Genomic DNA, 27,304 nt, shown 5'->3' with positions numbered 1-27,304 from the left:
ATAGGGTCATGATGTTGATCTGCTCCAGAGGGTCCTATTCTATTGGCAGTACTTCTTCTCTACAGGGAGTAGACAAGCTGTGTGTGCATTTGCACATCTGTGTCAGCAATGGGTGAAACTTAAAGTAGCCGGATGTATTCATTAGAAGGGGTGTCCACAAACATATGGACATGTAGTGTAGCTAAGGGGTTTGGTGGGTAGGTTGTTTTAATGTTCAGGTGTAGGTGTTGCGATCCAGGGACATAGTATTTTATTAATACCTGGTCCAGATATGTTTTATTTGCTGTGGATATCTGTAATGTGCTCAGTATTTACTATGCTGCAACTAAGCTGATTCATCAGGCACCACAGGACTGTACACACAGGTCAGTTCATGTCTGATCTTACTACAAATGAACTGACAGTGCCAGACTGAGGAAAAGATGTCGTACATTTCAAAAGCTCTAATAAGGGCTAATTTTAGAGTGTAATCATTAACTTGGAGGGTGATTGTAATGGAGATCAAGAAGAACCAATAGACCACAATTTGCCTGACATTTATTATTTCATGTTTGATCATTTGTGCTTTAGGTAAGATGGAGTGGGAGATTTTCTACTCGACTAAAAGACAGGTCGTGGGAGTTCCTCAGCTGTCTTCCCTGCAGTCATCTCTCTTGGGAAGGAAAAGGTCATGCAGTGGGTGATGTCAAACTGTCTCACAAGCTGTACTTCAGCTGCTTTTCTCCTGCTTTCCATTTCCAGAAATAATCCCCAAGGCCCCCTTTTTTGCACCCTATCTAACATGGTTTATGTTTTGGTGCACTTGTCCCATCATATTCCATACATGGCCAGATGAGGGTTGTTGAGGACTGTTGCTAAATTCTCAGCAGTTAACCATTTCCAACTAGGTACAGAGTGCTTTCTAGGACTGCACATAAATGAAAATTAAAATGCCAAAAATGTCTGGTTATGTCCAGGTTATGAATTATGAATAAACCTTAAAATCACATAGCAAACAAGCCTAAACAAAAAAACATTACTGTAAACATCTTTGTAACAGGATTAATTATTATTATATATATAATTATAATTTATACATTTCTAAGCTGTTTATTAAGCACCATCAGTTGAGTCAATAGGCATCAATGCTGTTTCTTGAACAAAAACAATTCTTGAACATTTACAAACTTCACACTGAAAACGCAATATGAATGAGACCCAAGAGAAAAGCCTTTTCTGTCCCAAACCTTTATTGCAGCACTCAAACAGAATTTACAGTTGCTTACAGAATTGTGACAAGCCACCCAAAAGTCCCTAAAATTGCAATAACTTAAAGTGTGTTAGCCTATACAGCAGGATATCATGTAAACCTATTTATTAAAAAAGCCACTGGGGTAAACTCCTGTTTAGTGGACTGCAATAAGATAAACCCTCACTGATCGATTTATTGCTGGTTTTAGCAAGCTGCTGAATCCACCGATCACATATGGCTTTGAAAAGTTAACACTTTGTTTCATCAATTACAAACATCTCCCTAGAAAGACTTTAAAATCTCAAAGTAAAACCACAAATCTATTTGTAAATTTTGCATTGCGTAAAAGTTAATACCACTTTAAAAATTCACATTGACTGCAAAATGTTGAGTAGAAAAGACCCTTGAGTGTTATAGAAAAACAAAAATATTCTCTAAAAGCTATATTGCATCCTCTTCAGCCGGTCCTAAAACATTTATTCTGGCAGGCCTCTTAGGACAGTAATGTTCAAACAGTATAAAACTACAGGAAAGAAAGAAAAAGAAGAGATTGGGAGGCTGAATCCACAGTGACACGGTTAAGGAGCCCAAATTGAAACGGACAGTAGTCTCTTAGTGTCAGAGCTACATTACTGTTGGCGTAGTGGAAATAAGCATGATCCTACTCACAGCAACAACATTAATTAAGAGTAAACACAGACCACTGAGGCCTTAAGATTTTAGAGTAACTAAATGCACTTGCCAATTATTGCTTTATTGCTTTACTAAAGCACTGGCTTTTATAAATCTTTATTAACTTTATTAGCAAGTGAATTCATCTCACACCTAGTGAGAATCTCTTTTTCAGTATTTATCACATTATTGATTATTTCACCTGCTAATAAATTCTTATTTTATTGGAAGTTGTGTACCTAAAGTTTACATTTACAGCATGTGAATAATGTTACACAGGTAGGAGAGTTGAGAGTTGGGAGTCTTACCAAAGATGGCTGGTGAATTGAACCCTAGTCTATCACAGGAGGACATTGTTGTTGCCTACTGCATTTAAACAGTTTTAAAATGAGAAATTATCTTTTTGTACTACATTTAAGATATTTTCACTTGCCAAATTTTAAGTTTGCCAATGTTCCCACTGAATGGTTCTGTTTGTGAAGACCTGGGCTTACTGTTTCACAGACCCTCATAAACAAACAGCAGCTGGAGTCTGTGTGTGAAACAGTAATGCTTAGTTTATGAATGTTTATTTGTAAAGCATAAACATGAAAGACTGAAAGAGGTACTTGATGTGTGCATGGCCCCCACCTACTGCATTTGTAAGTCAATCCACAGTCACTTCACTTTAATCTCATTTCAGAAGGCAAGCCAAAAAAAAAAAAAAAAAAGATTGGTGAAATCAATACTATGGTATATGAAATGTAACACACCTTCTTCTGCCTAAGCTCTGTGCAAATTTGCAGTATTGGGATGATTTTGATTGAATGGGGCAAAAAGCTACTAAAAATTTAAATTAAAAAAAAATACAATTTTAAAAAATGAAAAAAGGAAAGATGGAAAGATTCTGAGAAACATGGCTCATAGGATTGTTCTGCAAAGTTATACTTTTATACAAACGCACTAACATCAACTGCACACACGCACACACACCTGGGAATTGTCTTAGTTAACCTGCCAGCATAAATTTGCCTCTGATATGCAACATTAGAAAAGTCTTCTCAATACATAATGGTAATACTACACGTAGTGAAATCACTGTCAAAGATCAGTGCAGCTTTGCATAGTACCTTCACATTAAAACAACATTTGTTTTCTATTCTAACAGACAACTCAACAGGGAGAGACACTGATGAAGTCACAAATCAGATACAATACAATGTGAAGATATTTAAAAAAAATAAAATGAAATAAAAACCTTACAAAGCAACATGTACCTCTGCTGGAATACACAGGAAAATAAATCTACCACTCAGCATGGTGAAAAAGCTGCTACCTTCACATCTACTTTAAAGGAAGAAAGAAAAGGTTTCACTGGGAATTACAGTAAAGATATTCAGAGGGGAAGAGGAATGACAGCAAAATCCAAAAAAAGATGAGAGAACAATTAAAACCTTTTTAAAAATGTGTACTTCGTATATACACAAGAAACCACATTGTCATCCAATATATTTAAGTGTCGAAACGGAACAAACAAAAACAGAAAAACCCTCAAAACAATACAAAAATTCTATTTTCATCCTTTGTTACTCCACCTTGCAAACACTGAGCTGTTTACTCGTAGTGGAATGCCATATGGCTGCTTCTCTCTTCTGCAGACACGCAGCCTCCGATTTTACGTTTCTGTTAATCACAAGAGGATAATCAGAACAAGTCAGACTTAAAACATCAGATCTGTGATGACATAACTAGGCACCAGTTTGAAGACCAAAACTAATGTTAACCAATATCATCACCTCCCACTACCATCATAATAATTGGTTTGCAGAAAAGGGAAACATAATGGATAGTAGATGGTTGATAATTGTTTAGATACAGTAACATTTAATCACTGTCAAACATAAAGTGTTTATTTCTGCAACTTAACAATTGTTACTGTTTTAGCATTGTTACATATTTGGGGTTTTCCTTTTTGTAGTAAAATCAAAAGAGAGAAAAACGGATGCCGGATTTACAAAAGGGTATTAAGAATTAAACACTTGAGTTATTTGTTAACTTCATAATTAAGTTAGAAAATAGAAATTAAGTAAAATTTATTTATTATTTATTTTTTCTCCTAAATTCATTTGGATCAGTTTTAAATTGTTGCGTACCTTTGTCATGGATGTCCTATGTTTGGTGTTGTTTGTATCTAAGAACTATCCGCATTCATAAATACTAAAAGATTTTCATTTTTTTATGTTATGATGGTTTAATGCTGGTCTTAGACTGTAAAAAGTCAGAAGGCCAGCCTCTAAAATGATCAGTTTAAATAAGTGAATTACACAATTAATGCCCAATTTTACAGGAATAAAATGAAGATTCTTAAAAGTACTGTTAGTTTAAGAAAAAACTGAGGTTCTGTTGTCCTCCATTTTGCTATCCACTGCACAGATTTAAGTGAAAAAAAAAAAAAAACTAATTAAAAATATCTTGTTCATCACGCTGTTATTATGCTGTAAAACACAGTATATAAAAGGTTTGTTACAGATGGCTATAGGAGAAAACCTCCTGTGGCTCAAATCTTACTTACTAATAATAAGACTTTCTGAACTTCTTAGTGTTTATTTTAAAATTAGTTTTTTTGTATAGGAAAGCTTTTTTGATTCTGGCCCCTAAACGTTTAACTTCGGAAAGATTGATAAATATGAGCCTTAGACCAGCATCTGCCATTTTGAAGTGGCAGGAATCAGAACTGTCGGCCTGTATTTCAGGAGCCACAAGAGGGCAGCTGTGTTCTGGCGATCTTATCTACTACATTAAAAAGAAAAAAAAGGACCAAAGTTCAGTGTCTCTGTAAAGCAGTGATGAATCTGGTTAACATGCAAAGTAAAACATTGATTGTGTGTTGGCCTGCCCAATTTCATAAAATCTACATTGACTGAAATGGCCTGTAACTATGGGAAAGCTTTTGTCGACCCAGTAAGAAAAGGTGTAGTAAATTGCATCCAGTTACATTGCTAAAGTAAACTGGTTGTAAAGTACACAACAGATATTATTTGAACAGCAGAAACTGGCCTATTTTGATTAGCATATGTGGGTAGACAGAAGAATATAGTCGAGGCTCTAGATATCAAACTGTTGATTATGTTGCATTAGAGCTGGGCAATATGATGATATTTATCATATTGTGATAAATTCTGTTATGGTGATAACAATAAGCGTTTCTAAGTATATGGAGGAGACTGTTGGTGCTTTATAACCACTGATCAGCTGCAGGTTTCATTACTAACATTGTAATTAGACTGGCTTAATTAGATAGGGAGCAGCAGATGAAGAATAAAAATCATTGTATTCAGTACAGTATGGTGCATCACGAAAAAATGTAATATCGTGATATAGTATTTTACCATATTGCCCAGCCCTATGTTGCATGCTATTTCATATATAAGACAGCATGAGAAAAGATAAATACAAAATGGCATACATAGCTAAATGTCTTTAAAACATTCACCACAAGAGCTACCAGTACCTGGATAGGCATGTGCCAAGTTAAATCTAGCAAATTTAGCATTTATTAATTTTAACAGACAAATCTACATGGCAAAAGTGAGCTTATTCTGTTGAATATTATGTTCATATTAAATGTCACATAAATATCCATATAAATATTTTATGCATTTTATGTTTTGTTGTTAATAGTACAAAACTTATTTTCTAACCTGTAACGTCCTCTTCTGAGTGTTCTTCCTCAGCAGCTACCTCATCTGTAAAAATTTTATGTCAAAGTATAAAAACCAGTGCTATATTTACCAACATTTTGTTTTTAAGATTGGATTTAGTTTACTTACCTTCGTACTGACTTGGCGATTCTGTCTCTATTTCTGTGGGTTGGGAGAAATGGTTAAACAGCAGAAATAAAGTAATTCAAACACAATTAACATCACACATTAAATAAGTCACAAAAATAACTAAAAGAAAAACAGTTACAGAAGCTCAATCTCGTAATTAGAAAAGAAATTGTATTTGTGATGTGTTGTCTCTAAGCCCACCTGCTTCTTCTGTTGTTTCTGAATCTGTGACCTCTGTTTCCTGTGTCTCTTCTGTTCAAAACAGTAGTTTTTACAGTCAGTGTTATTGTGGAAGTTTTATGAATACTATAAACAAAATACCAAATTTAACACTTGTAGGGTTGAGTGAACTGACCACAAGTCAGCAACTGACCGCATTTGTAATTCAATTGGGAAAACTACAGTGCATCTTCTTTGTACATGGATCAATCAGTGCATTCAAATGATCTGACTGTGCTTAAGCTACTTGCAAAATTCAGAATTTCAGAATTCATTGCAATTCAGAGAAATTTGACACTTTGTGTATTATGATTTTTGCATGTGACTGTAATTACAATAATCACAAGTACAAACCAGCTCTGGTCATCATTTAGCTTATTTCACTAGCGTGTACTCCAAACAAATTGTCCAGAATATATAATATATTATTTATTTATTTATTTATTTTCCTACATAGCTACAGGTACTACATATCAGGATAGCACAGATACCATCTGTGCAGTGAAAATAATATACAGTCTTCCTAAAGAAGCGATGGATAAAAGCATTGTGGAAGAATCCTTTGGCAAACTATCCAAAACACAGAGCCATTTAAGGATGCAAGCAGACCAGAGAAAAACGTTCCAGGCTTGGTAGAACTGAAATAACACAATTCTTACCATTCTCTTCCGCTAAATCTGATTCTGGCTCGTCCTCAACCTGTTCTTCATGAAGGACTTCGTCCTGTTCCATTTCAGCCTCCTCTGCCTCTTCTTCTATAGCTGCTTCTTCCGCAACAGGAGCTGCATCTTCTACGGTCTCTTCAACAGGTTCTGGTTCATCAACAGAAACAGTTTCCTCAACTGTTTCTTCAACAGAGGCTGCCTCTTCAATTTCTTCCTCTACAGGAGCAGCTTCTTCAACTGCCTCTTCAGCAGGGGCAGCCTCCTCAACTGGTTCTTCAAAAGGTGCAGCCTCCTCAATGGCCTCCTCAACTGGTTCTTCTGCAGGGGCAGCCTCCTCAAAGTCCTCCTCAACTGGTTCTTCTGCAGGGGCAGCCTCTTCAACTGCCACTTCGACTACATCTTCGACTACCTCTTCCACTGGGGCAGGCTCCTCCACTGCATCTTCCACTGGTGCAGGTTCTTCCACTGGGGCAGGCTCCTCGACTGCCTCTTCCACTGCATCAGGTTCTTCCACTGCCTCTTCCACTGGGGCAGATTCTTCCACTGCCTCTTCCACTGGGGCAGCCTCTTCCACTGCCTCTTCCACTGGGGCAGCCTCTTCAACTGCCTCTTCCACTGGGGCAGCCTCTTCAACTGCCTCTTCCACTGGGGCAGCCTCTTCAACTGCCTCTTCCACTGGGGCAGCCTCTTCAACTGCCTCTTCAATCCACTCTTCCACCGGAGCAGCTTCTTCCTGAACTGGCTCAGCCTCTTCTACTTCTGGCTCTTCCTCTACAACTTCGGGTTCTTCCTCAGGAACTTCTTCCGCCACCTCTGGTTCAGCTTCAGCTACTTCCTCTTCCACTGCTTCGGGCTCCTCTTCCACTGCTTCGGGCTCCGCTTCGGGCTCCTCCTCCACCGCTTCGGGCTCCTCCTCCACCGCTTCGGGCTCCTCCTCCACCGCCTCGGGCTCCTCCTCCACCGCCTCGGGCTCCTCCTCCACCGCCTCGGGCTCCTCCTCCACAGGTTCTGGTTCTATAATAAATTTGTTAGAATTCTATTAAATTTGAGCTACTTTGTTTTCCAGTGTAGAAAAAAATACCCCTCACGCATAGAAAAGACCTATACCCGGTGGAGACTGAGCCGTTTCGGTAACTTCAGCAGCTTGAATATCCTCTTCTGAAGCTGCTGTGAGGACAGAGGCAGACAATGAGAAATCTCAAAACAAGCTCTGAAGTTTGTGCAGATTCAAAAACATGCATTACTCTGAAGGGGATTAAAAACTTTCATTAGGCACTGCCATTCTTCGGTTGTGACCTTAACGAATAATTTCATAATACCTTCTAGCATTGTTTATAATCGCTTGATTTTGGTCATCAGGGCCGTCCCAGCACAGGAGACCTTCTACACTCCATTTTTCTTATCATTACACAGTTTTTACACCACATTTAGCACAAGCCTCATTTAGGGGCTAACTCAACAACCAGTAAGTCAAAGCAAATGTTTTGAAGGACGGGAACGTCTATTGCATGGGCTTGACTGGTGTTAATATATTTTTTTCAATCCAAGGTGGGCCAGCCCTACATTCACAACAAATTGGTATGTGGCAAGACCAGTTTATCAGCACAGTCAGAGCTTGTACACATGATTGAAATACTAATGTCAAGCTAGTGTTTAAAAAAAAAAACTGCTAACAGTGCAGATGGCTCACATTTGCGCTCATCCCACACTGATTTTATTTAGATGACTCCTTTGTCCCAGTCCCAGTGATGGATACTTACTCTTACTGTTGTGAGCACAAAGGCATTTGCAGGTAAACTCAGTGTGCAACCTTGCAATCAACTTGTGCAAAACAAGGCACTAGATGTGGGTCCTCTTTCTCTTTTTAAAAAGAGCTAGTCTGAAGTGTCTTAATTGCTTAATTAGGCTGAACTGAACTGAGTGCACTGAGTGAACTGAGTTTTTAACATTCTACATGTGAGGTACAGATTCAGGCCTCAGTCCTAGCAGATTATACAACATCTGTAGATATTTGGAAGCACAACTGTGCACCACAACACAAGAAGAGTAAATTCATGCCTAAGGACATAAAAGATTTAAGCTATGTGAAAGAGAGGCCTAAAGCACTAAAGCAAATCAGTTAACATAACTGCATCAATAGATAGACTGCATGCTTAACCTACATGTATTTGCCCTTTTTATGGGGGGTGGCATTATATCTATCTTGAACATTCTTTTTCCTTATAAAGGAAAAAGATAAATATAAATTCAATACAAGCTGATGTGCAATTTAAATGAATATGGAAAACTCTTTTTCAGTGTTTGTGCACATACCATTCTGTATCTTGAGTGCCTACCAATTCAAACTAAAATAAGACATCCTGTCAGTTTTGAGGGTTGCTCAAGTGGGGCATTCAACAGGGCATTCAGATTCTGCTTGGTGTAACAGAAACAAGGAATGGAAATGGTTGGGAAGAGCAGTGGCTCATTTTCCTTTAAAAGAACCATTCTGAACAGGGCTGTTTGAACAGGGTGAAAAGGATGCTGTTGATGCTGGACTCTGAGAGTATTTTAATCAAAGCATCTAAGAAAGGTGTTAACTTTTGGGAAGGTGGAATAATGTCCCCATATACTACTAATATCTAGATTATATAACTATATAAAATCATACTAATATGTCTACCTTAAAAGCCATTGGGAACCTAAATCTGAGTTTTCCTCAGTTAATATGGCTGCTCAGGGCCTCCCAGTATAAATGCACAAAGTATGCCTTTATGACAATCACAGTGCTAACATGGCTCCGCCCTTTCTTTGAGTCTGGGCAATCTGGAGAGTAAATGCTAATGCTAAAGCTAAAGTTGGCGAGAGAAAACCTAATCCACAACTGGGGGAGTGACTGCCCTGCTTGCCCAGTCGCCCCCCCCGTCCGAATTTAGCCTCTGGGTGCCGTGACGGGCGGAAGTTCCCAGCGCCACACTGTAGCTGGGGCAATCCCCTGACCGCCATATACTGCCCTACCAGCACAGCGCATAGCTGTCTGCCGAAGTGAAGAAGCGGAGAGGCAATGGGCACTGAACGGGAGGGCCAAGGGCCACACGGGGCAGCCTCAAGGTGGACTGGTAACTCCGTTACGGACCACTGAACCTTAGTAAACCCTAAAGATTTGTGAAATCACAACCGCAATTCTGCGTAAAAAAACATATCTGCCTCAAGGCTGTGTGTTGCCATGGTAAGGTTGTCAATCATGCACATTCATTAGCATTTTAAGAACAGATTGTTCTCAGGAGTGCAGTTTGGCCATTTTTGAGAAGTTTCATTATATTTGTGCTTTCTGTTTTACTGAACTTTACTGAACATCTAAGTTTAGTTTTATACAAAAAAATCCAATCAAAATATGTTACCATGGGCTTTAAACATGTGATAAGAATCTAATGCAACCTTTACCTTCTTCTTCAGCAGGTGCTGCAGGGCTCTCTTCTTTAGCAGGTGGGGTCACAGCAATAGGCTTATCTTTCAGTCCTAAGGGTTTTGCATGTGCATGTAGATACATGAGCCACAGGTGTAATGCAGTTATACAAAAACAGAACTGTGTTCAAGTCATAAAACATTCATCAAATTACTGATAATATAAGCATAAATCATTCACATTGTGCAGTTTAAAACAATGAATTAACATTTGGTTTACTTTTGCTCCACAACTTTTTATTTATAGCTTTGTAGTGAAGACAAGGATTTCACTTAAGGAGGAAACCAATAGAACATACAAGCGAGAGTGTATGATTGTATTTCTTTAATTTATAAAATAAAATAAAATCTCAAACCTGTTAAGCATAAACAACTGTACCTAGTACCTTGTGTGGTTTCTGATTCTCAAGTCAAGCCAAGCCAAGCCATAGATTCTTTGTGGTTTTTCAATCAATAATCAAAACGTGACTTTGAATACAACAGTCCAAGTATTGAAACATCACAGATAACCCTTTTATTAACAGCACCAAAGCTGATCCCTTCCGTTTTTTTTGTTTTGTTTTGTTTTTTTTACCCATCAGGGAATCAGTGTGCACTGTGCAATTTACAAAGACCTCAAAACGGGTCCAAAATAAAACCAGGCAGCTAACTTCTAATAGGACAAAACATTCAGCAGAAGCAGAAAAGACTATGTTAGCATATAGCACCTTGCCTATTATCCAACTCTCACGGCCCTTTGAGACCTGTGTGCATGTCACTTAAGGCACTGAGCAGCTAAACCGGTTCCCCCATGTGCCATAAACATGAGCGTTCAGTAAATCTGACCAAATGACGAGCGAGACCTTTCTCAAAACGTGCGACATATTAGCTGCTCTTCACATCAGAGACGCGTTACTGTTTCTTTTTAGTCTTTTTGGCTTCTTTCCCTTTGCCCTCCTTCTCAGCCGTTTTGCCCTCAACGTCAGCAGGCTTATCAAGGGGTTTCTTTTGCGTTTCCTTCTCTGGCTTTTCTTTGTCTTCAGCTTTTTCTGCCTTTGCCTTCTCTGCCATTTTCTCCCTCTCTTCCTTTTCCCTCTTGATCCTCTCCATGGCCTTTTCCACATCCTCCTTCTCTATTCTCTCGCCTTCCTCTTTTAGCCGAGCCTCAGCTCTCTCCCAGGCTTTAGTCTCCGACTCCTCCCTGATTCGATTCAAGGCCTTCTCCTCTTCCTCCTTGGCTATGATGTTTCTGACCTCGGCCAGGGCCATTTTGGCTATTTTCCGGGCCTCTATTCTCTCGTGGATGATGAGGAGTTGCTGTTTAAGCGCTTCCCTCAGCTTCAACCCAGCATCTTTGGCGTAGGAAGGCTCTAGAGATTGAAAGCCTTGATTGCTGATGTAATCATTGCAGCTGAATTTAAAAAAAATGAATGCCACAGTGCAAACACTCAAGGCTCAATCCACAAGGCTATTAGTTTAGAGTTGAGTTTGATCAGTTCAAAGAAATTATTCTTCATTAAATGATTCATGTGACGTTATGGACCAATGTTTTATATAAAGTAGTATGTGGTTACTTTGTTATGCACCTTAAATATATGTAGGTTATATAATTATATTATATTACCACATGCATGATACAGAGTTAACTGGCAGAATATCAGAAAACTTACTTTATTAGAAACGTCTACCCTGTGCTTCTACTCACTGGCACCTTGTTTCCTATCTTCTGCCTCACTAGTTATCAGCCCCCCCATCCCATTCATCGTTGGTTAGTTTTAGACCACAGGACCACTGCTGACCAGATCATATTTGGTGGTAGGAACTGTGTGTGGCAGAGGTACAACTACCAGGCTCAGTGGTGTTGCTGGGGTTTTTATACATCAGTAGGTCCACTAAATAAATTTAAAAATATCCCACTTACATTGGCTCTGTGGTCAGATACCATTAACAAAGGGCTAGAGGACAGCCAGCCTAAACTGTGCATTTAATGGGCAACATTCTAACTGAACACCAGGAAGGCGGCGCTACCAGAGAAGGAATTCTAATAAAGTGAGCGTGGAGATTTATGGATATAAAAATTATGAAGATTATAACCGTATGTACTAAAAGCATTACATGGGGAAAAAAACGTTTCTGGACACTGGGGAAAACTCCATGCATGTTTTGCTGTTCTATCTATCATTAGTGAAAATGACAGTGAAACTGAGCTGAACTGAGCTGAAATCTCAAACCCACCATGCAATAAAAACAGGACCTTACAACACAACCCACACTGAAAGCTGGTTTTAAGTGGTAGTTCAGAATACCTCTCATCTTGGACAACTCTCTTGGCTTCTCATCTGTTACATGACAAAAAATACAGCACATTATGAATAATATGCTCTGATCTGCCAGCCCAATCAGTGTGCTTCACCAAGCAGCTTCTTTGCTAGAAAGTTTGCAAAGCTGGCCATTCAAACAATGTAATCCCCATCATTCATCTTTTCATGCATTCCTTCGAAGCAGAGCGCCAGGAGCACTCTGCTCAACCGTGTATAACATATGTCCCATTGTCCAAAAGCAGCCAAATTAACAATATGCCTTTCCCACACATATGTATTATCTTGGACAAACTGTGAATAGTAACCACAATATAGAAATATTGAGACAAAATCCAAATTCATTTCTTGCCATCTACACATTCAGGCATCCAGAAAATACACACACCATCTACACCTACATTCTAATATCTAATTATTTATCCTAAGATAAAAATACTTATGTACAGTTTAGTAAGAACCAATTATACAACTTACAAAAAGACTGTCATATTTAAAAGGGAACAGAACCATGGTTTTGGTAGCAAGGCCCCTTTGCAAATAATTTCAGAATAAATAAAATCAAATTTGTGAATAAATAGCTGAAATATTTAATTAGCAAATAGTTTGCAAATAGTTGTAGCAGTCTAAATGAGCTGCCCACAAACCAAAGCTCTTTTCATCAAACATTTTCTTCAAGTAAAATATGAAATTGGATGTCCAATTTGATGTTTTTTTGTAGACGCAATATTTCTCAATCTTTTATTGGCATGTAGGATCTGATTGTTGACAGTTACAGATATCTGGGGTTCAGGACGATAAAGTGCTGCCACATATCAAATACATGGAATACACCTGGTTCCTCTTTACTATATAAATGATTTCTGTGCATGTTCTTTTATCTGTTTGAAATGATACATTTCCAGATATGCTGTTGTCAGAATGATGGCTGAATATGGACTAATGGAATCCACTGCTCAGATGAAAAGGGGCCAGAACCAGTTAATCAGAGTAAAAGCTGCTGTAAACATGACTTGGCAACTTCTCTTATCAGCATAGTTATCCAAGGTTGTCTTTTCAGATAGTTCAGCTAAATATCTTTACTAAAAGTAAGGTCAGAACACATTGCAAAAAAGTTACTCAACCATGAATTCCTGAATCCACAATTATTGCTGTTTGTATCTTGTGAAGACTGATAATGATGAAGGCAAATTATTTGGACAACAAGAACAAATGATGTTGTATAATGAGCACGAAAAACATTATCATAAATGTTAGGAAAATGACAGATGTGCGTGAACTGGTATGATTAGAAAACTGTAAGGAACAATGTTTAAATCATGGAACGACACGTAGTAGAGATAGTAAGACTTATAACTTGCAGATATAAGCAATAGTACACAGTTACAAGGAAAAATAGGTAAATCCCTAGGAATTACGTGGATTTCTGCACTGATTACTAATAAAATGGGATCGCAATTATAATATATATAACTATATATAACCAAATATATATAACTAAAAGTTGCAATTATAGACAAACACAATCTAACTAAACTGATAACACAAGCACACATCCACAGTGCAGACTAGACAAAGTAAGTGAACCTCTGTGTTAATGACTCCCAAGAGATAATTGGCTAAAGGTTTTACAATTAACAACAATTAAGAAGTTAGAAGTGTGAGTTTTACAGGTGCCTCAGAAGACGTGTTCTAGAAACACACAGCACTAGAAAGGGCTAAAGATACATTGCTAAAGACTCGGGCAGAACAAAATCATTTAGTACAAATTCACAATGCCATGTTGGAGGAAAAAGAATACTGAACACCAAAACCTGGTAGAATGAGACCATGAGCCAAAGCACACATGAAAAAAAATGGCTGAAGTAGATTTGAGTTTTGGAATGGCTAAGTCAGAGTCCTGACCTTAACCCTATTAAGATGCTGTGGAATGGCATGAAGAGATCATTGCATTAGAAATGGTCCAAAATTCTTCCTCAGTGAACAGTTTGATGGAAGTGGCTGATGCTAAAGGGTGATATACAGGGTATTCAGTTCAAAGGGTCACTTACTTTTTCTAGCCTGTGGACATTTACTCTGTGTGAAGACATGAAAGGTCCAGAAGTGTGTTTTTAGTTTAGTTAGACTGTGCATCTATAACTGTTTACTATAATTGTGTAGTACTCAATGCAGAAATCCAGGTAATTGCAAAAATATTTACTTACTTTTTCTTGAAACTGTCTGAATGTATATTGTAAATAGCTTTATAAAAGAATGGCATCAATGCATAAACGACATAGCCTTGATATGTACACAGGATATTTACATAGCTGAATATTCCCATGGATCTTCGTAAGGGTTCTTAGGTCCTCTGAGGTGACTGTTGGTAAACTCCCCCACAATTTTCCTCCATCAAGTGCTCACAACAGAATCTGAGTCTAGGGAATTAATTCTCCTGTGATAAAGTGCGTTCGCCATGACCGCAGAAGAAAGCATGGCTACTGGTTTTGAAGGCCTAAAATCACACACGTCTTTTGACCCTGAACCCCGTCAGTCTGTGACGTGCCAGCAACGTCCTCTGCCGCCGCCTCGGATTCTTCGTCCTCTAGCGTTTCAAATGGACTCATTACGTCATATAGGAAGGTGAAGAAGCCTTGAAACCAATCTGAGCCCTCTTCCGCTAAAATATCGAGGACTTCCTCAAGGGAGTCAGAGTTTTCTTTGCTGCCATCTTTGGTCAGCCCTACGCAAATGGGGAAAAAAAGAAAGAAAAAGGAGAAGGAGAGAGAGAGGAAAACCAGTGGTAGAGCAAGAAAGTGGAGAAAGAAAGGAGTGGAAGTTGTATGCAAGGTTTAGTAGATAAGGAAACTAGTGCCATCTAAGAGATGCTAAAGATAAGGTAGCGTAAAGATAAGAGACAAGAGTGGAAAGGAATTAGAGGACAAGGGCATGCAGGAATACTACTGGGTTGTAGCTTTACAGTTAAGTGATTTTACAGACCTTGACACTTGGCAGGGCTGAGATGACTGGGCAGAACTGAAGTCTTGGTTGAACAGCTTATGATTCACCTTTTTCACACAGTGGACATTTTGCTTATAATGTCTCTCAAAGACTGTTTACACCTTTTCATATCCAGATAGCATCTGGATCTACTTTGGCTGGATTTTGCTTACACGATTCTCTAAAATGCATCCCTGGTGATACCGGATGAGAGCAGATTTTACTCTACAGTGTTAACTGCTTGTCAACATGTACGTCATTTCCATTTTACTTCCTGTAACCAGTGATTTCTCACAAATAATAACTTTAATTACTTTTGTTAAAAGCCACAGTATGCAAGAATCAGTACTGTTCTGCTCCTGTGTTTCCCTTACAATTCGCTTTTACTCCACTGCTGTAAGTCACACTCATGGACAGCTGGACACATTAATTTGATCCAGAGCTGCAGAAGCTTGATCTGAAGGTGGAGCAGCATGTTTTCTGAGGTGGTAGAGTAACACTACAGGATTTTACTCTAATATGACTCTATGGGTTCTGCAGCGTTACACAGCAGTTCTGGAGAGAGGTTCTCCACCTGCAGCTCCACCACCAAACCTCTATAGTGCAGTAGCAGCAGCAGCAGCGCTCCGGCCCGGAGTGGGAATGACGGAGACGCCCTTCTCCCTGTTCCAGTCAGTGAAGCATCAGCATGATCCTGAAGCTGCTGATACATAATGTTGCTTTGACTTTTCCAATAGACGTATTTCCGCTTGCCTAGCTGTATCCGGACATGGAAAACGCATTCCATTCACATTTTGTGGAGATGCGACTGTGACCACCTCTGAATGTGGTGAGTAATCTGATTGTAATCTGCTCACAATGCATCCTGGGCAAAATCCGTACATGATCTAATCAGCGAAAGCATACTTTTATACAGTTGTAGGTGTAAAGGTGTAAACAGCCTCTCAGAAAATGTGGGAACAGGGTAGTTGGTCAGTGAAGCCCAAATCTGATGTGCTCCTTGTCTGCATTTTAAGTATTAAAAACTGGGCAAGTATGTATACAGGGTGAATTAACCTAATGTGGGACATTTTTGCATTGGGGATGCTACCTGTTTAAAGACAGACACTCTTATCCAGAGCGACTTACAGGGTTACTCTTATTATAATCGAACCCCAGTCTCCCATACGGTGTGGTAGCTCAGTGCCAGGTAGTGGTGTTATCTGTTGCGCCACACCAATCACTGTTACACCCTTATGTAAGCTCAGACATTTATTTGGTGTACAAAGACCTACTCCAAATAGAATTAAGGTGTCCCACGTTAGGGAAAATTAACCATATATACACACAATATATTTATATTTATTCATAGCTGCTGACTGACCAAGTACTTGTGATAAGTAAAATGTCAGCTGTGTGAAAAAGGGAAATAATCTGCCTTGCTGAATTGTTTTTCTTTTTTTCTAATAACCTATACTATGATGGAGTAATATACATGATTTGCAGGCTTGAAAGCCTAAAGATCAATACTTGAAAACCATTCACTTTTACAACAAATCGGATGCATCATAAACCTGTATCTTTCCACATAGGTAAGCCTGTGCATCCAGCTAGAGACACATTCTGCAAGGTCATGCAAACTGAAAACATTCATTTTCATTTCCTAAAATTCCCTAGAAAGTCTGCTTCAAGGTGTGTGGTTTAAACACAGTACAATCACTCAAACACACACACTGAAAACCCTGCTATACCATGCACATGCACTGAGCCATTTTTCATGTGCTGTTGTTTTGCGGAACAAAAGTAAACCAAAGTCAGTCATGCAACAAAAACCCAATTCAGACAATCACAGTACAGTCAGTGCACTTGCCTAGTAGTACTTTGGCATCCTCCACGTCAAAGTCACCGTCGCCATCGGCATCGTAGGAGACAAGTTTACCTGGAAAATGAATGACAGTAATGACTTAGTAATTTGAATCAGACTGTTCAGACTTAAGACTTAATTAAGCAATTAATGTTATTAATGTTAAAACCAGTCATGGAGATGAAGGTAAATGATTTTAGTTATTTCTATGTTCTTGGCGTAATTTGTAGCTATGAGGCTTCCTTCAAATAAGAGCCTGCTCTATTTTCTGCGTTTTACTAATTGTGTGTCCATCTAGTAGTTGAACAACTGCAGCGTTCTGTGACCACTGAGCCTCACGCTGGGCTAATGTAATCATTAACTTAAAGTATGATCTGACCAGCTCTCAGAATCGGCTAATTAGATACAGCATATTTTACACCATCAAGTATATCTGTATTTGTTTTAGTATTTACTTATTCAACAGTGTCCTTGTTAACTATATTAAGGAATTAATTATTAAGGAAAATTAGGAACTTAACATTCAGATGTACTAATCTAGATTAGTAATTGCTTGTACTACATGGCAAAGGACAAATGTTACTTCCACATTAATAAAGGATGAGGTTTTCAGTGATCATGTGTTGACACACCAGTGAGAGTTCAATGAAATGAAGTTTATGATAGTGATCATTACTCTTGGGTATGATATCGTACCTTGTAATACCTCTGAAAGATTATAACGCAAGTCCTTTGCCTTGGCTGCATGCAGAATTAAGACCAGACAAGGAACAATTGATACATTTATATTAAAACGTAAGAATTCATCAACAACAGCAGCAGCAGCTCAACTGAATAAAGACCAGTCCCAAAAGATACGCATCATACTCACCAATGACCCCTTGATAGTCAACCAAGTCAAAGTAGACCACAGCTACAGAGGTCCACACTCCCAGTAGAGCCAGCACCATGAACCAAGTGAAAAAGGAGGTTCCTCCTGCTCCGTCAGCCTTCTTCCCATTCTTATTAGCCAGAAGCTTACCCTCTGAAAAACAGGAGAGGAATAAACCATGAAAATCAAACCAAACTAGAAGAATTCAGGAGTTAGAATCTGAAATTATACGTTAGACCAATGTGAGGAGCAAGACCATGCAGCACGAGATAAAAGTAGCTTAACCTTTAGAAACAAAAGCCTGCTGTAATCTGATATTTCCCACCCCTGGTTCACTGAAACAGGTGGAGCAATTCCGTCAAATGTGACTTTCAGTCGTTACCATCTCTGGTTAATTTGACAGAAAATGCTGGTGTGCACTCTTATTTTTCTAAAGCAATAAACTTCTTTGCATTTTTATCATAACTGACAATAAAAAAGGTAAAGTCAGACGTGCAAATCTGAACGACATTAATCAAATATAAATTATATAATAATTACATTAAGTTACATAATGACATTAAAATAATAGATAGATTCTCTTTACATTATCTTACATATTCAGGTTTTGACTTGAGGCACTTCAGGCGAACTGTCTTGAATGCCCTGCATCTACAGAGCTGACAATCTGGACTGCACAGATTTTTAACCATGGGCGAACATTCCAGTTATACATTCTCGAGATATACACCCATCGGCCATAACATTAGCACCACCTGCCTAAAATTGAGTAGGTCCCTCCTGTGCTGCAACAACAGATCTGCCCATTTAAGACAGGGACTCCACAAGAGCTCTGAAGGCAGATCCTTCAAGTCCTGGGAGTTGTGAGGTGGGACTTCCACAAGCATCAGTGACTCTTGGATGGCCATGACCCGGTCACCCACTCACATGCTGCCTTTCCTTGGAGCACTTATGGTTGGTACTGACCACTTGGTGTTTAGGAGACCTGCCTGATGTTTTAGAGATGTTTTGACCCAGTTGTCTAGAACGTGTCAAAGTGTCTCGGATTCCTGCTTTAACACATTCAAGAACTGACTGTTCACTCACTGCTTAATATCTCCACCCCTTAGCAGGAAACACTGTAGATCAAGATAATCAGTGTTCTTTCCATTCACCTGGTTCTAATGTTATGGCTGATTGGTGGTGATAAGTGGCATTTCAACCACTGGTAAAAAGAGATGCATATGGAGCATTATTTCATAAAGCAGATTTTCTTCATATTGGGATCAGATTCCAATAGAAACGTCCCTCAGTGGCAAAACAGTTTGAGACGAGTCTTCACTGCTTTTAAGGACTATTAATAAGTTCTGAGCCCTAAAACCATAAAAATACAATTATTTAAAAGCAGATTAGCACTTATGTACATCTAATAACAGAACAAGGGGCTCAAATGGTTAACAAGTGAAGCTATTCTGGGGTCCGCTGACACTCTTCTCAAAGCCATGGTATAAATACATTTGCATTAAAGAGGAGGTCTGGAAAGAGAGAAAGAACAGGTGTTGCGTCCGCTGTGTTCTCCGCTAGGTCAAATCGCACACATCACACACATCACACACACACTGAGGTCAATTTAACAGCTATAGAAATATAAACCAGACTGCTCAAAACTCTCAGTTTTTACTGTTGGTCCAAAAGTACTAAAGCCACATTAAAACCCAAAACTCACCAACAGTTTAAAAAGTTCTGCAGTTGAGCTCCACCGAACTACACACATAAAAAATAATGGTTCATGGAAGAACCACTTTTGGTTCCAAACAGAACCAAGTTTGCAGCGGAGTGTAAAAAAAAGTGTGAAGAACCTTTAAAAGTTCTTTAAAAGGTTCTTTACAGTGTTACAAATGTGACTCTTTATGGAGCCGAAAGTGGTTCTTCTAGAAGCGATTTGGAGCACCTTTATTTTTAAGAGCGTACCAACAGACCTGACAAAACTGGAAAAACTAAACTTTCCCACTTCAGAACCTCATTTTCTGCCCCACACATGTTGTCCCTCATCTTAAAGATTATCCCAAAACAGCAGAGCTTCTCTACCTGCTTCTTCATCCACCACCTTCACCTCGGCCTTCGGTTCCCCCATCCCTCCAGACCGCGGGGATAAAAGTGTGTCCCGGCCGTTCCCGTCCCAAACCCCAGTACAGCTGCAGCTGTCCTGCGTTTTTGTTCTGCGCGAATTCAGCCGGAACTCAATATGGAACCTGGCCGGCCTTTGTGGAGTATTTTTAGAACTGTCACTTGACGAGCCAGTGAAATTTCAAGCAGTCGTAGGAAAGGGTAGGGGTGCGCACCATTCCGATCTGCTGTTCTTACAACCCAGTAATAACAGAGGCCATAAAAATAACCTCAGGTAACAATGGATTCTGGACAGGATGCAGAGTTCGCCGATTTGCTGAGGTGTTTTAATTATTGCAGCTGTGTAGAAATACAAAACCTCTGCTTGTGAGTTTCAGTGACGACTCTAGCCTGAGGGACTTTTAAGAGCTCTGGGAAGCTCTTATACTGCCTCTTAAAGGAACAGTCTGGTGAAAAATGATTCTGGACAAATTTGTTTATTTTTTTAACAACTTCCCACTTATTCCAAATGTACCTGATCAGCCAGGACCTCTAACGCTCTGTACTGTAGCATTCATTAAGCTACACAACACCTACATACAGTCCGGACCAAAAATATATTGGCACTTCTTTCAGAAAATGCACCACTTCTCCTAGAGATGTGTTACGGTGTTACAGATGCTCTAGTTTTCCCATTTATGTATTTTCTTTCAATTGGAACAACACAAATAAGCAGAGAAAAATAATCAAATTTAATATACAGTAGTGTGCAAAAGCTGAAAAAAGGACACACTGGGCAGTATGTATTATTCAGTATGAATAAATACTAATAACGTTCCTACAGAAAGTCGTGGTTTTATGTTTACCCGTGTCTGTTTAAATGTGATCTGGAGTTTTTACAGTAAAAACCCTCTGATTGCTGAGAGACACGATTTTAAATAAAATGATTAGGGGCCTAAAACCTCTGTACGGTTCTGTAATTCAGAAAAGAACTGGACAAAATTAAGATTATTATTATTCCTGAAAGAAAATGTGCAAATATTGGCCAGAACAGTAAGCATTTTAACACCACTGACAACATAACCACATAAACATCTATAAAGACTTATTCAAACAAGTGTCAGCGGTCATAAAAACTGCTGCTTGTCAATTTGTGGGAATAGAGCTTCATAAATGTTTATGTAGGTTTGTGACAGTTGTCTTGAAAAGCTTAGGTAGGTTGCTTGTAGCTATAAATAGTATATAAATAGTGCCCTACAGTACAGTGTTGGCGTTTCTTTAGTCGTGCACTGGAGTGAAAAGATTCAGTCAGATATCGGTTATGCTGCATCTGTTATGTTGGAAACTGGGAAATACAATTTGTACCACTTGTAAAATTGTACTCAACAGCCAATGAAGTTTATTTACAAATGTGCATTTTACACGAGTTTCCAAGATGTGACGTATACAGAGTTTACCTTTACCTTTTTTTTTTTTGTTATTTATTTTAATAATGTTTTTGATACGCTTAGCTGACTAATTAATTCCTTTCTGATATTTCGTAGTATTTGTGGACTCAATGACAATGTTCTGGGATGTCATACGCATCTCCAGGCTGAACCAGAGAGTATATAAAAGCCCTTATAGGCAAGTCAGTTCACTCTGTGACCATCGTTGCAACGCTGCTGGGCAGTTATTTCCAGTCATTACAAGTTTCAAAAATAGATTTTCTTTTTTCTGATAAATGCAGACAAAAACCTCATAAATGTTTTGTAGAGTTCATCAATGGCTCAACAATGCACATGTCTATTATCTGTAATGAAACCTTCATACATTATTTCAACTGTACAGTATTTCTCCTCATTTATAACCTTCCCAGGTATACTGTATACACAGCATTCCCCTGAGCACTCAAACACACATCACTTTACAGCAACAATAAAAACGTACACAAGCAAACTCCCGACACTGAACACCGGAGTTACTGGCTCCTGGCTAAGCGTCTACAATTGGGTTAAAAATAGATTTGTTAAATGTTCTTTTAAATAGCAACATATATTATCATTTGTATCAAAACAGATCTCAGCAGTTTTAGCGTGACACTGAGCCACTTATCACAGACGCCTGCAGGGAAACTCAAATACTTGATCAAAACTCATCAGTTCTTGGGCATGATCGGGCAGGTCTAGGAAAAACAGCACTGAGTGGATCGAGGATAGCCAGCAAGCTAATGCTGTGTTCAGATCATTACAAAAGGAGAAAAAAAGTGAGACTCCCAACCTCTAGGGGGCAGTGTTCAGACATTAAAATATTACATAAACTTCACTTAAAGTGAATGCTTTCAATAACCAAACACAGACCCCCTCTGCAACATTAGGCCTGTTTACTTTTGCTTGTACAGACTGCAAATCACTGACCTTACAGTAGGCCTGCATTTACACTGCAGTAAAAATCTGTGTGTGTGTGTGTGTGTGTGTGTGTGTGTGTGTGTGTGTGTGTGTCTGTGTGTGTGGTGGTACACACTCTGAACTGATAGCTGTTGTTGTGTGTGGACTACTAATGTTACAAACTATATTACAGTATGTTGAACGAGCTAAGATTTCCTATTGTTGATAGCGTGATAGCGTGTGTGTTAGCATTAGCCTCTTCCTCCATGTTCTGAACGTGCTGGATTGTGGTTCTCCCGCTGGAAAAACAGAGTTCAACCATAGTTCAATTTCTAATCTGCCAGAATTCAGAGTAAAGACGTGGTGGGAGAACATGGACTAATGTCTGGAGGAAGGGCAAAGCTCTAGAAACCTCAGATATTCCTGCAGGTTCTGATGTTCCACTGTAAAGCAGTTCCACACTGCAGACTCTAAACTGTCCTGTTATCTTCTGAGAACGTTCCTCACTGCTGCAGGCTGGGAATAATGTCTGTTAATGCCATCTGAAGGACTCTAGAGGGAGCACTACTAGAACACAGAGGTAAAAATAGCTGGAACCAGGTCCGATAAAACATGCCAGAACACTGAGTTTTAAACTTCTATGTACTATATAATATATGTACACACACACACACACACACACACACACACTACTGTGCAAAAGTTTAGTTCAATTAATTTAGTTAAATCAGAGCATCTATTTATTATTTACTTCTGTTTTTATCTCTATATAAAGTTTGTTGTTTATCTATAATTTCTATTCATCTTGTGTTTGATCCTGTTTCATGTAACCAGTCCGACACCTTAGCATTTCACTAGTAGTTCAACCATATGTGATAAACTTATGTAATTTTATTTGGTTTGACTGCAGAATGGGTTCAGAAACTCCACAAATGATTAATAATGAGAACACAAACTGCATGCACATACTTAATTTTCCTAATCAATTATTTTTGACCCAGTAATTAATTTTTTATTTACTTCAGATAAATGTTTTGATATGCCCCTTTTAACAGAGCCGAAACTTCCTCAGCTTCCCTGAAACTCCCTGTGAAACCGCCGTCCCTCTCCACCGTTTGTTGAGACACAGATCTCCTGCTGAAGAGACACACCTCTGAAGTCACGCCGACTCGCCGCGACTCGACTGAATCCACAAACAGTCAAACGGCCTCTGTTGTTTTACCTAGCACCCCTCCCCCTCCGCCAGGCAGCTGAAGACACCACCTCCACGCGAGGAAACTGCTGCAGAAGTGTCGATTCTGCTGGAGCTGAGAGGAACATCTGCTTTGCACGGTGCTCCTGGTCGCACTTTCCAAGTTAATTGTTCTTGCTTGGCCACCGAAGATAACTCAGCATGATGAACTCCTAATGGCTGGTTTAGCTCAAGGCAACTGACCCCCCCCTCCTCCTCCTCCCTCTCACATAAAAATAACAAAGAGAGAAACTGCTCAGCTATTGCTGATTATTTCTTACCCAAACTAAAAACAAGATCTTATTTAGTAGGTTTCTAGTTTTGGGGAGCAGATGGAATAGAGATGCTACAATTTGTACAGATTATGAGATAAACATGTGAAGGTTAGTGTGTTAAATTTTAATGCTGTACATCATTAATGCAAATTTTAATATGTAAATTAGGTATAAACCAGTATTTTCACCAACAAAACACCAGCACACACCAACAGAGCAGTCTACAGAACACCACTCAGGACATGCAGAATTATTGTAAGCGTTATTTTTAAAGAAACTCGTAATACTTCATGGATGCTTGGAGATGAGGCAAAATGCACAGTGTTTTACCAGCACTCTGGCCTTCAGCTCGTTATCTCTGAAGCAGAAAGGAAGACGCCTGAAAGGAGTAATTTCAGAGTTGGAAAATAGAGCAGAGGAAAGAGCGGCGGCACAACTGCACCACATCACAGTGCTCCCAATACAACGAGGTACGATTGTACACAGTAAGATGCAGTCGCAGGATTAAGACCACCTGTCTAATATCGTGCAGGTCCCCCTTGTTCCTCAGAAATGGCTCGGACCATGTGGCACCAAGACTAACTAACGTTAGCAGTAGATCCTTTAAGTCCTGTAAGTCGTGCTAACCCACGTGGGACCTCTATCGGGGAGTCCTGGGTGTCCATGAGCCCGTCACCGACCGGGTCACCAGTTGTCCTTCCTTGGAGCACTTTTGGTACCACTGCGTACTGGGAACACCCCTACGAGACCTGCCTGATACTTTGGAGATGTTCTGACCCAGTCTTAAAGTGATCACAAATTGGGCCTTTGGATTCTTGCTATTCTTGTCCATTTTTCCTGCTCCTTCAAGAACTGACTGTTCACTCACTGCCTAATATTTAGCTCCACCCCTTCAACAGATCAAACCATCACTTTAATGTTAAGGCTGATCCAGTGTGAAAACTAGCACCAGTGCTGAATTCACTCACAGTTCATTTAACAGGGAACTCTCTGCTCTGCTGTGTAGCAACACCGAACACGCATTTGCAGCCGGGTGTGGCTGAGGCTGTTCAGGTTGATCAGAAAAGCAGATAGCAGCCTATGCAAAACTCAGCCTGCTGGCCCTGTGGACATCCACTAGACGAAAAACTCACAAGAGTAACAATAACAACTAACATTTCCTTCAGCTTTTAAACCCCCTGCATGCCCTGACCCACACCACGTGGACTGGTGGGAATGAATAAGGGCACCAGTTGCACTCAGTAAATGTGCATTTAATTACATACCATAACGGCCACGTGTAACCCCGCCCACTTTGGACACGTGGGCATTTGGGGAAAAAATGGAATAGACTAATATAGAAAAATAAAAAAAATTATATTTAATAAACAAAACTATAAACCTAAACTTTGATACTATAATAATTAATTAATATTTAATTAAAATAATTGACTTGTTTTTAAATAGGAATCGAGAAATCGGATTTATTTCAGGCAGTGCAGTTAAAAACACACTAAATCGGATCTGAAATCGTTTTAAATGTATATATAACAACCCCAAGCTGCTTATCTACTTCATAAACAGTTTAATTTCCTATTAATCCCAAGCTTATTTCTCCTTGCTTTTATTTTTTACTCTCGACAGGCTCACAAATACAGCAAATCAATCGTTATACGTTAGAATAAAAGTAAAAATACTACTACTAATAATAAATAAATCAATAAACAGCCCGATTAACTTTCAGGCCTCCTATCGCAGATGATAGTAGCTAGCAGTGAAGGTTGCACCTTCATCAGTTCTGCATGTTATTTTTCTCCCAAATTGCAATAAATACACGCACCTTTCTTGCTCTGTCCTCGGACACTTTTCTTCGTAGCCATCGTCGCCGTCGTTCTTTTGTATTTACGTAAAAAATTAACCAACAAATAACGCAGAAACCTGCAGATTTTTCGCTCTAAGTAAAATCAAATCCCTCTGACTCTACAGAACCGAGGCACCACGGTCAGCCCCGTCCGTGTTTGAGTGACGCGGCGCTCAGCCAGTGGCGAGCAGGGGGAAAAGCGGTGGGCGGAGCGAGCGAAAATCTTGTCCTATCGGCGTCGAGAGGCTGCTGCGTTTATTCAATCGTGTGGCTGGCTGCGCCGTGGCCCCGCCCATCTCAGCACAGCAACGGGAACGTGGCAAGATGGAAGAAGCCAAACATCGCGAGAGTTTGGGAGTTTGTTGTTTTGCTTATATATAAACGGTGTTATATAATGTTATATAACGTTTACAGTCGTTTTTATAATCAAAACAAATGATTATACGAGTTTTAAACACGTTGTGTGAACATTAATTACATAATTGCTCTAATAATGGATAAACTCGATTGCTGTTCGATTTGTCCGTTCCACCTTAAATGGTGCAGCAGTTACATTGGGGCGCCTCAGGCGCCCCAATGTAACTGCTGCACCATTTAAGGTGGAACGGACAAATCGATTAGAGACCAAGAAAATCTTTACATAAACAGTATTTAGACTATAATACAGTGCAAATGTGACTCAGATTTAGGCTCAGAGATTTATTTAGAGTTTAGAAAAAGAGAATAATGGGCTAAACGGTTGCAGATGTGCATTTGGACGTGGTGTTCCCAAGTACAGCATGGATTGTAGCTTCATATAACCTGTAGGTGGCGCCCTCTTCTACTTTTCCCTTACTTCTACCATTGGGACTAGGTCAATATAAAGCTCCCAGAAACGTTTGGGCCAAGGGGTTCTCTATTCAATACCTTTGGGATGAGTTGCAGTAGCAGAACAAATCATCCAACATTAGTATTTGGCTTCATTTAATGCTGAATGCAATCAAACCTCCCTCACAGCAATGTTCCAAGTAACCCCTTAATGAGAGGAGTAGAGGCTGTTATTACTGTAGAGTAGTGATACCCGCTATACATGTGTAGGCCTTGAGCTAAGGTAATGTAATGCATGGTAAATCAATGTTATTGATTATATGTCAAATATGTTTTAGTAATGTGTTGTTGTTGTTGTTGTTGTTGTTGTTGTTTATTAGTTTAAGGCCCAGGTTAAGTGACTCCTGATTTCTGCTAATTCATTAAGTAATCCTCTTCCTCCTCATCCTCCTGTCTTACAGTCCTTTTGTCCTTTTTGTTTGGGAGTTGAGGCTCTACTTCATCTCTTCACCTTGATTTTGTGGAATAACCTAATCATTGTGAATGTCCTGAACGGGGGAGGTGAGTCGTTTCCCAACATTTGGCCTTCAAACGCTCCTCAGCCCCAGAGATAGAGCCGAGGTGGCTGAGCGTTTGATCAGTTCACCGTGAGTCATCAGTTTACAGCTCA

General features: G+C 39.4%; 2 protein-coding genes across 5 annotated transcripts; both read right to left on the bottom strand.

Annotated features, from left to right (window-relative positions):
* Window positions 1–1,211: 1,211 nt before the first annotated feature.
* Window positions 1,212–25,968, bottom strand: asph (aspartate beta-hydroxylase). Of its 4 annotated transcripts, none has more exons than XM_072691283.1 (11): window positions 25,807–25,968; window positions 18,031–18,183; window positions 17,856–17,900; window positions 17,166–17,234; window positions 10,020–10,094; window positions 7,704–7,763; window positions 6,591–7,610; window positions 5,914–5,964; window positions 5,713–5,745; window positions 5,584–5,628; window positions 1,212–3,565 (listed from the first exon to the last, which is right to left on the bottom strand). In XM_072691283.1, the coding sequence occupies exons 1-11, from the start codon at window positions 25,844–25,846 to the stop codon at window positions 3,558–3,560; spliced, it is 1,599 nt and encodes a 532-aa protein (XP_072547384.1). In that variant the 5' UTR covers window positions 25,847–25,968; the 3' UTR covers window positions 1,212–3,557. The 4 variants fall into 4 exon arrangements, with proteins under 4 accessions (XP_072547384.1, XP_072547383.1, XP_072547382.1 ...); XM_072691282.1 differs by lacking the exon at window positions 25,807–25,968 and adding an exon at window positions 20,098–20,202 and having other exon boundaries at window positions 7,704–7,760; XM_072691281.1 differs by lacking the exon at window positions 25,807–25,968 and adding an exon at window positions 20,098–20,201.
* Window positions 10,273–14,801, bottom strand: LOC140565396 (uncharacterized). The gene is made up of 2 exons (XM_072691285.1): window positions 12,326–14,801; window positions 10,273–11,389 (listed from the first exon to the last, which is right to left on the bottom strand). The coding sequence occupies exons 1-2, from the start codon at window positions 12,384–12,386 to the stop codon at window positions 10,932–10,934; spliced, it is 519 nt and encodes a 172-aa protein (XP_072547386.1). The 5' UTR covers window positions 12,387–14,801; the 3' UTR covers window positions 10,273–10,931.
* Window positions 25,969–27,304: the final 1,336 nt, after the last annotated feature.

The sequence above is a fragment of the Salminus brasiliensis genome, chromosome 11 (genome assembly GCF_030463535.1).
Source record: "Salminus brasiliensis chromosome 11, fSalBra1.hap2, whole genome shotgun sequence".
In the NCBI taxonomy this organism is placed as follows: Eukaryota; Metazoa; Chordata; class Actinopteri; order Characiformes; family Bryconidae; genus Salminus; species Salminus brasiliensis.
This window is presented reverse-complemented; position numbering and strand designations above follow the sequence as displayed.

Bases quoted from the DNA above. Each gene is read 5' to 3' on its own strand.
- LOC140565396 (XM_072691285.1), bottom strand. From the start codon at position 12,386: ATGTGCTGTATTTTTTGTCATGTAACAGATGAGAAGCCAAGAGAGTTG. The intron at 11,390-12,325 runs GTATTCTGAACT...TTCAATCTCTAG, and splicing joins AGAGTTGTCCAAGATGAGAG to AGCCTTCCTACGCCAAAGAT.
- asph (XM_072691281.1), bottom strand. From the start codon at position 20,143: ATGGGGGAACCGAAGGCCGAGGTGAAGGTGGTGGATGAAGAAGCAG. The intron at 7,764-10,019 runs GTAAAGGTTGCA...CTGTCCTCACAG, and splicing joins AGCACCTGCTGAAGAAGAAG to CAGCTTCAGAAGAGGATATT. The intron at 5,629-5,712 runs GTAAGTAAACTA...AAATTTTTACAG, and splicing joins ATCGCCAAGTCAGTACGAAG to ATGAGGTAGCTGCTGAGGAA.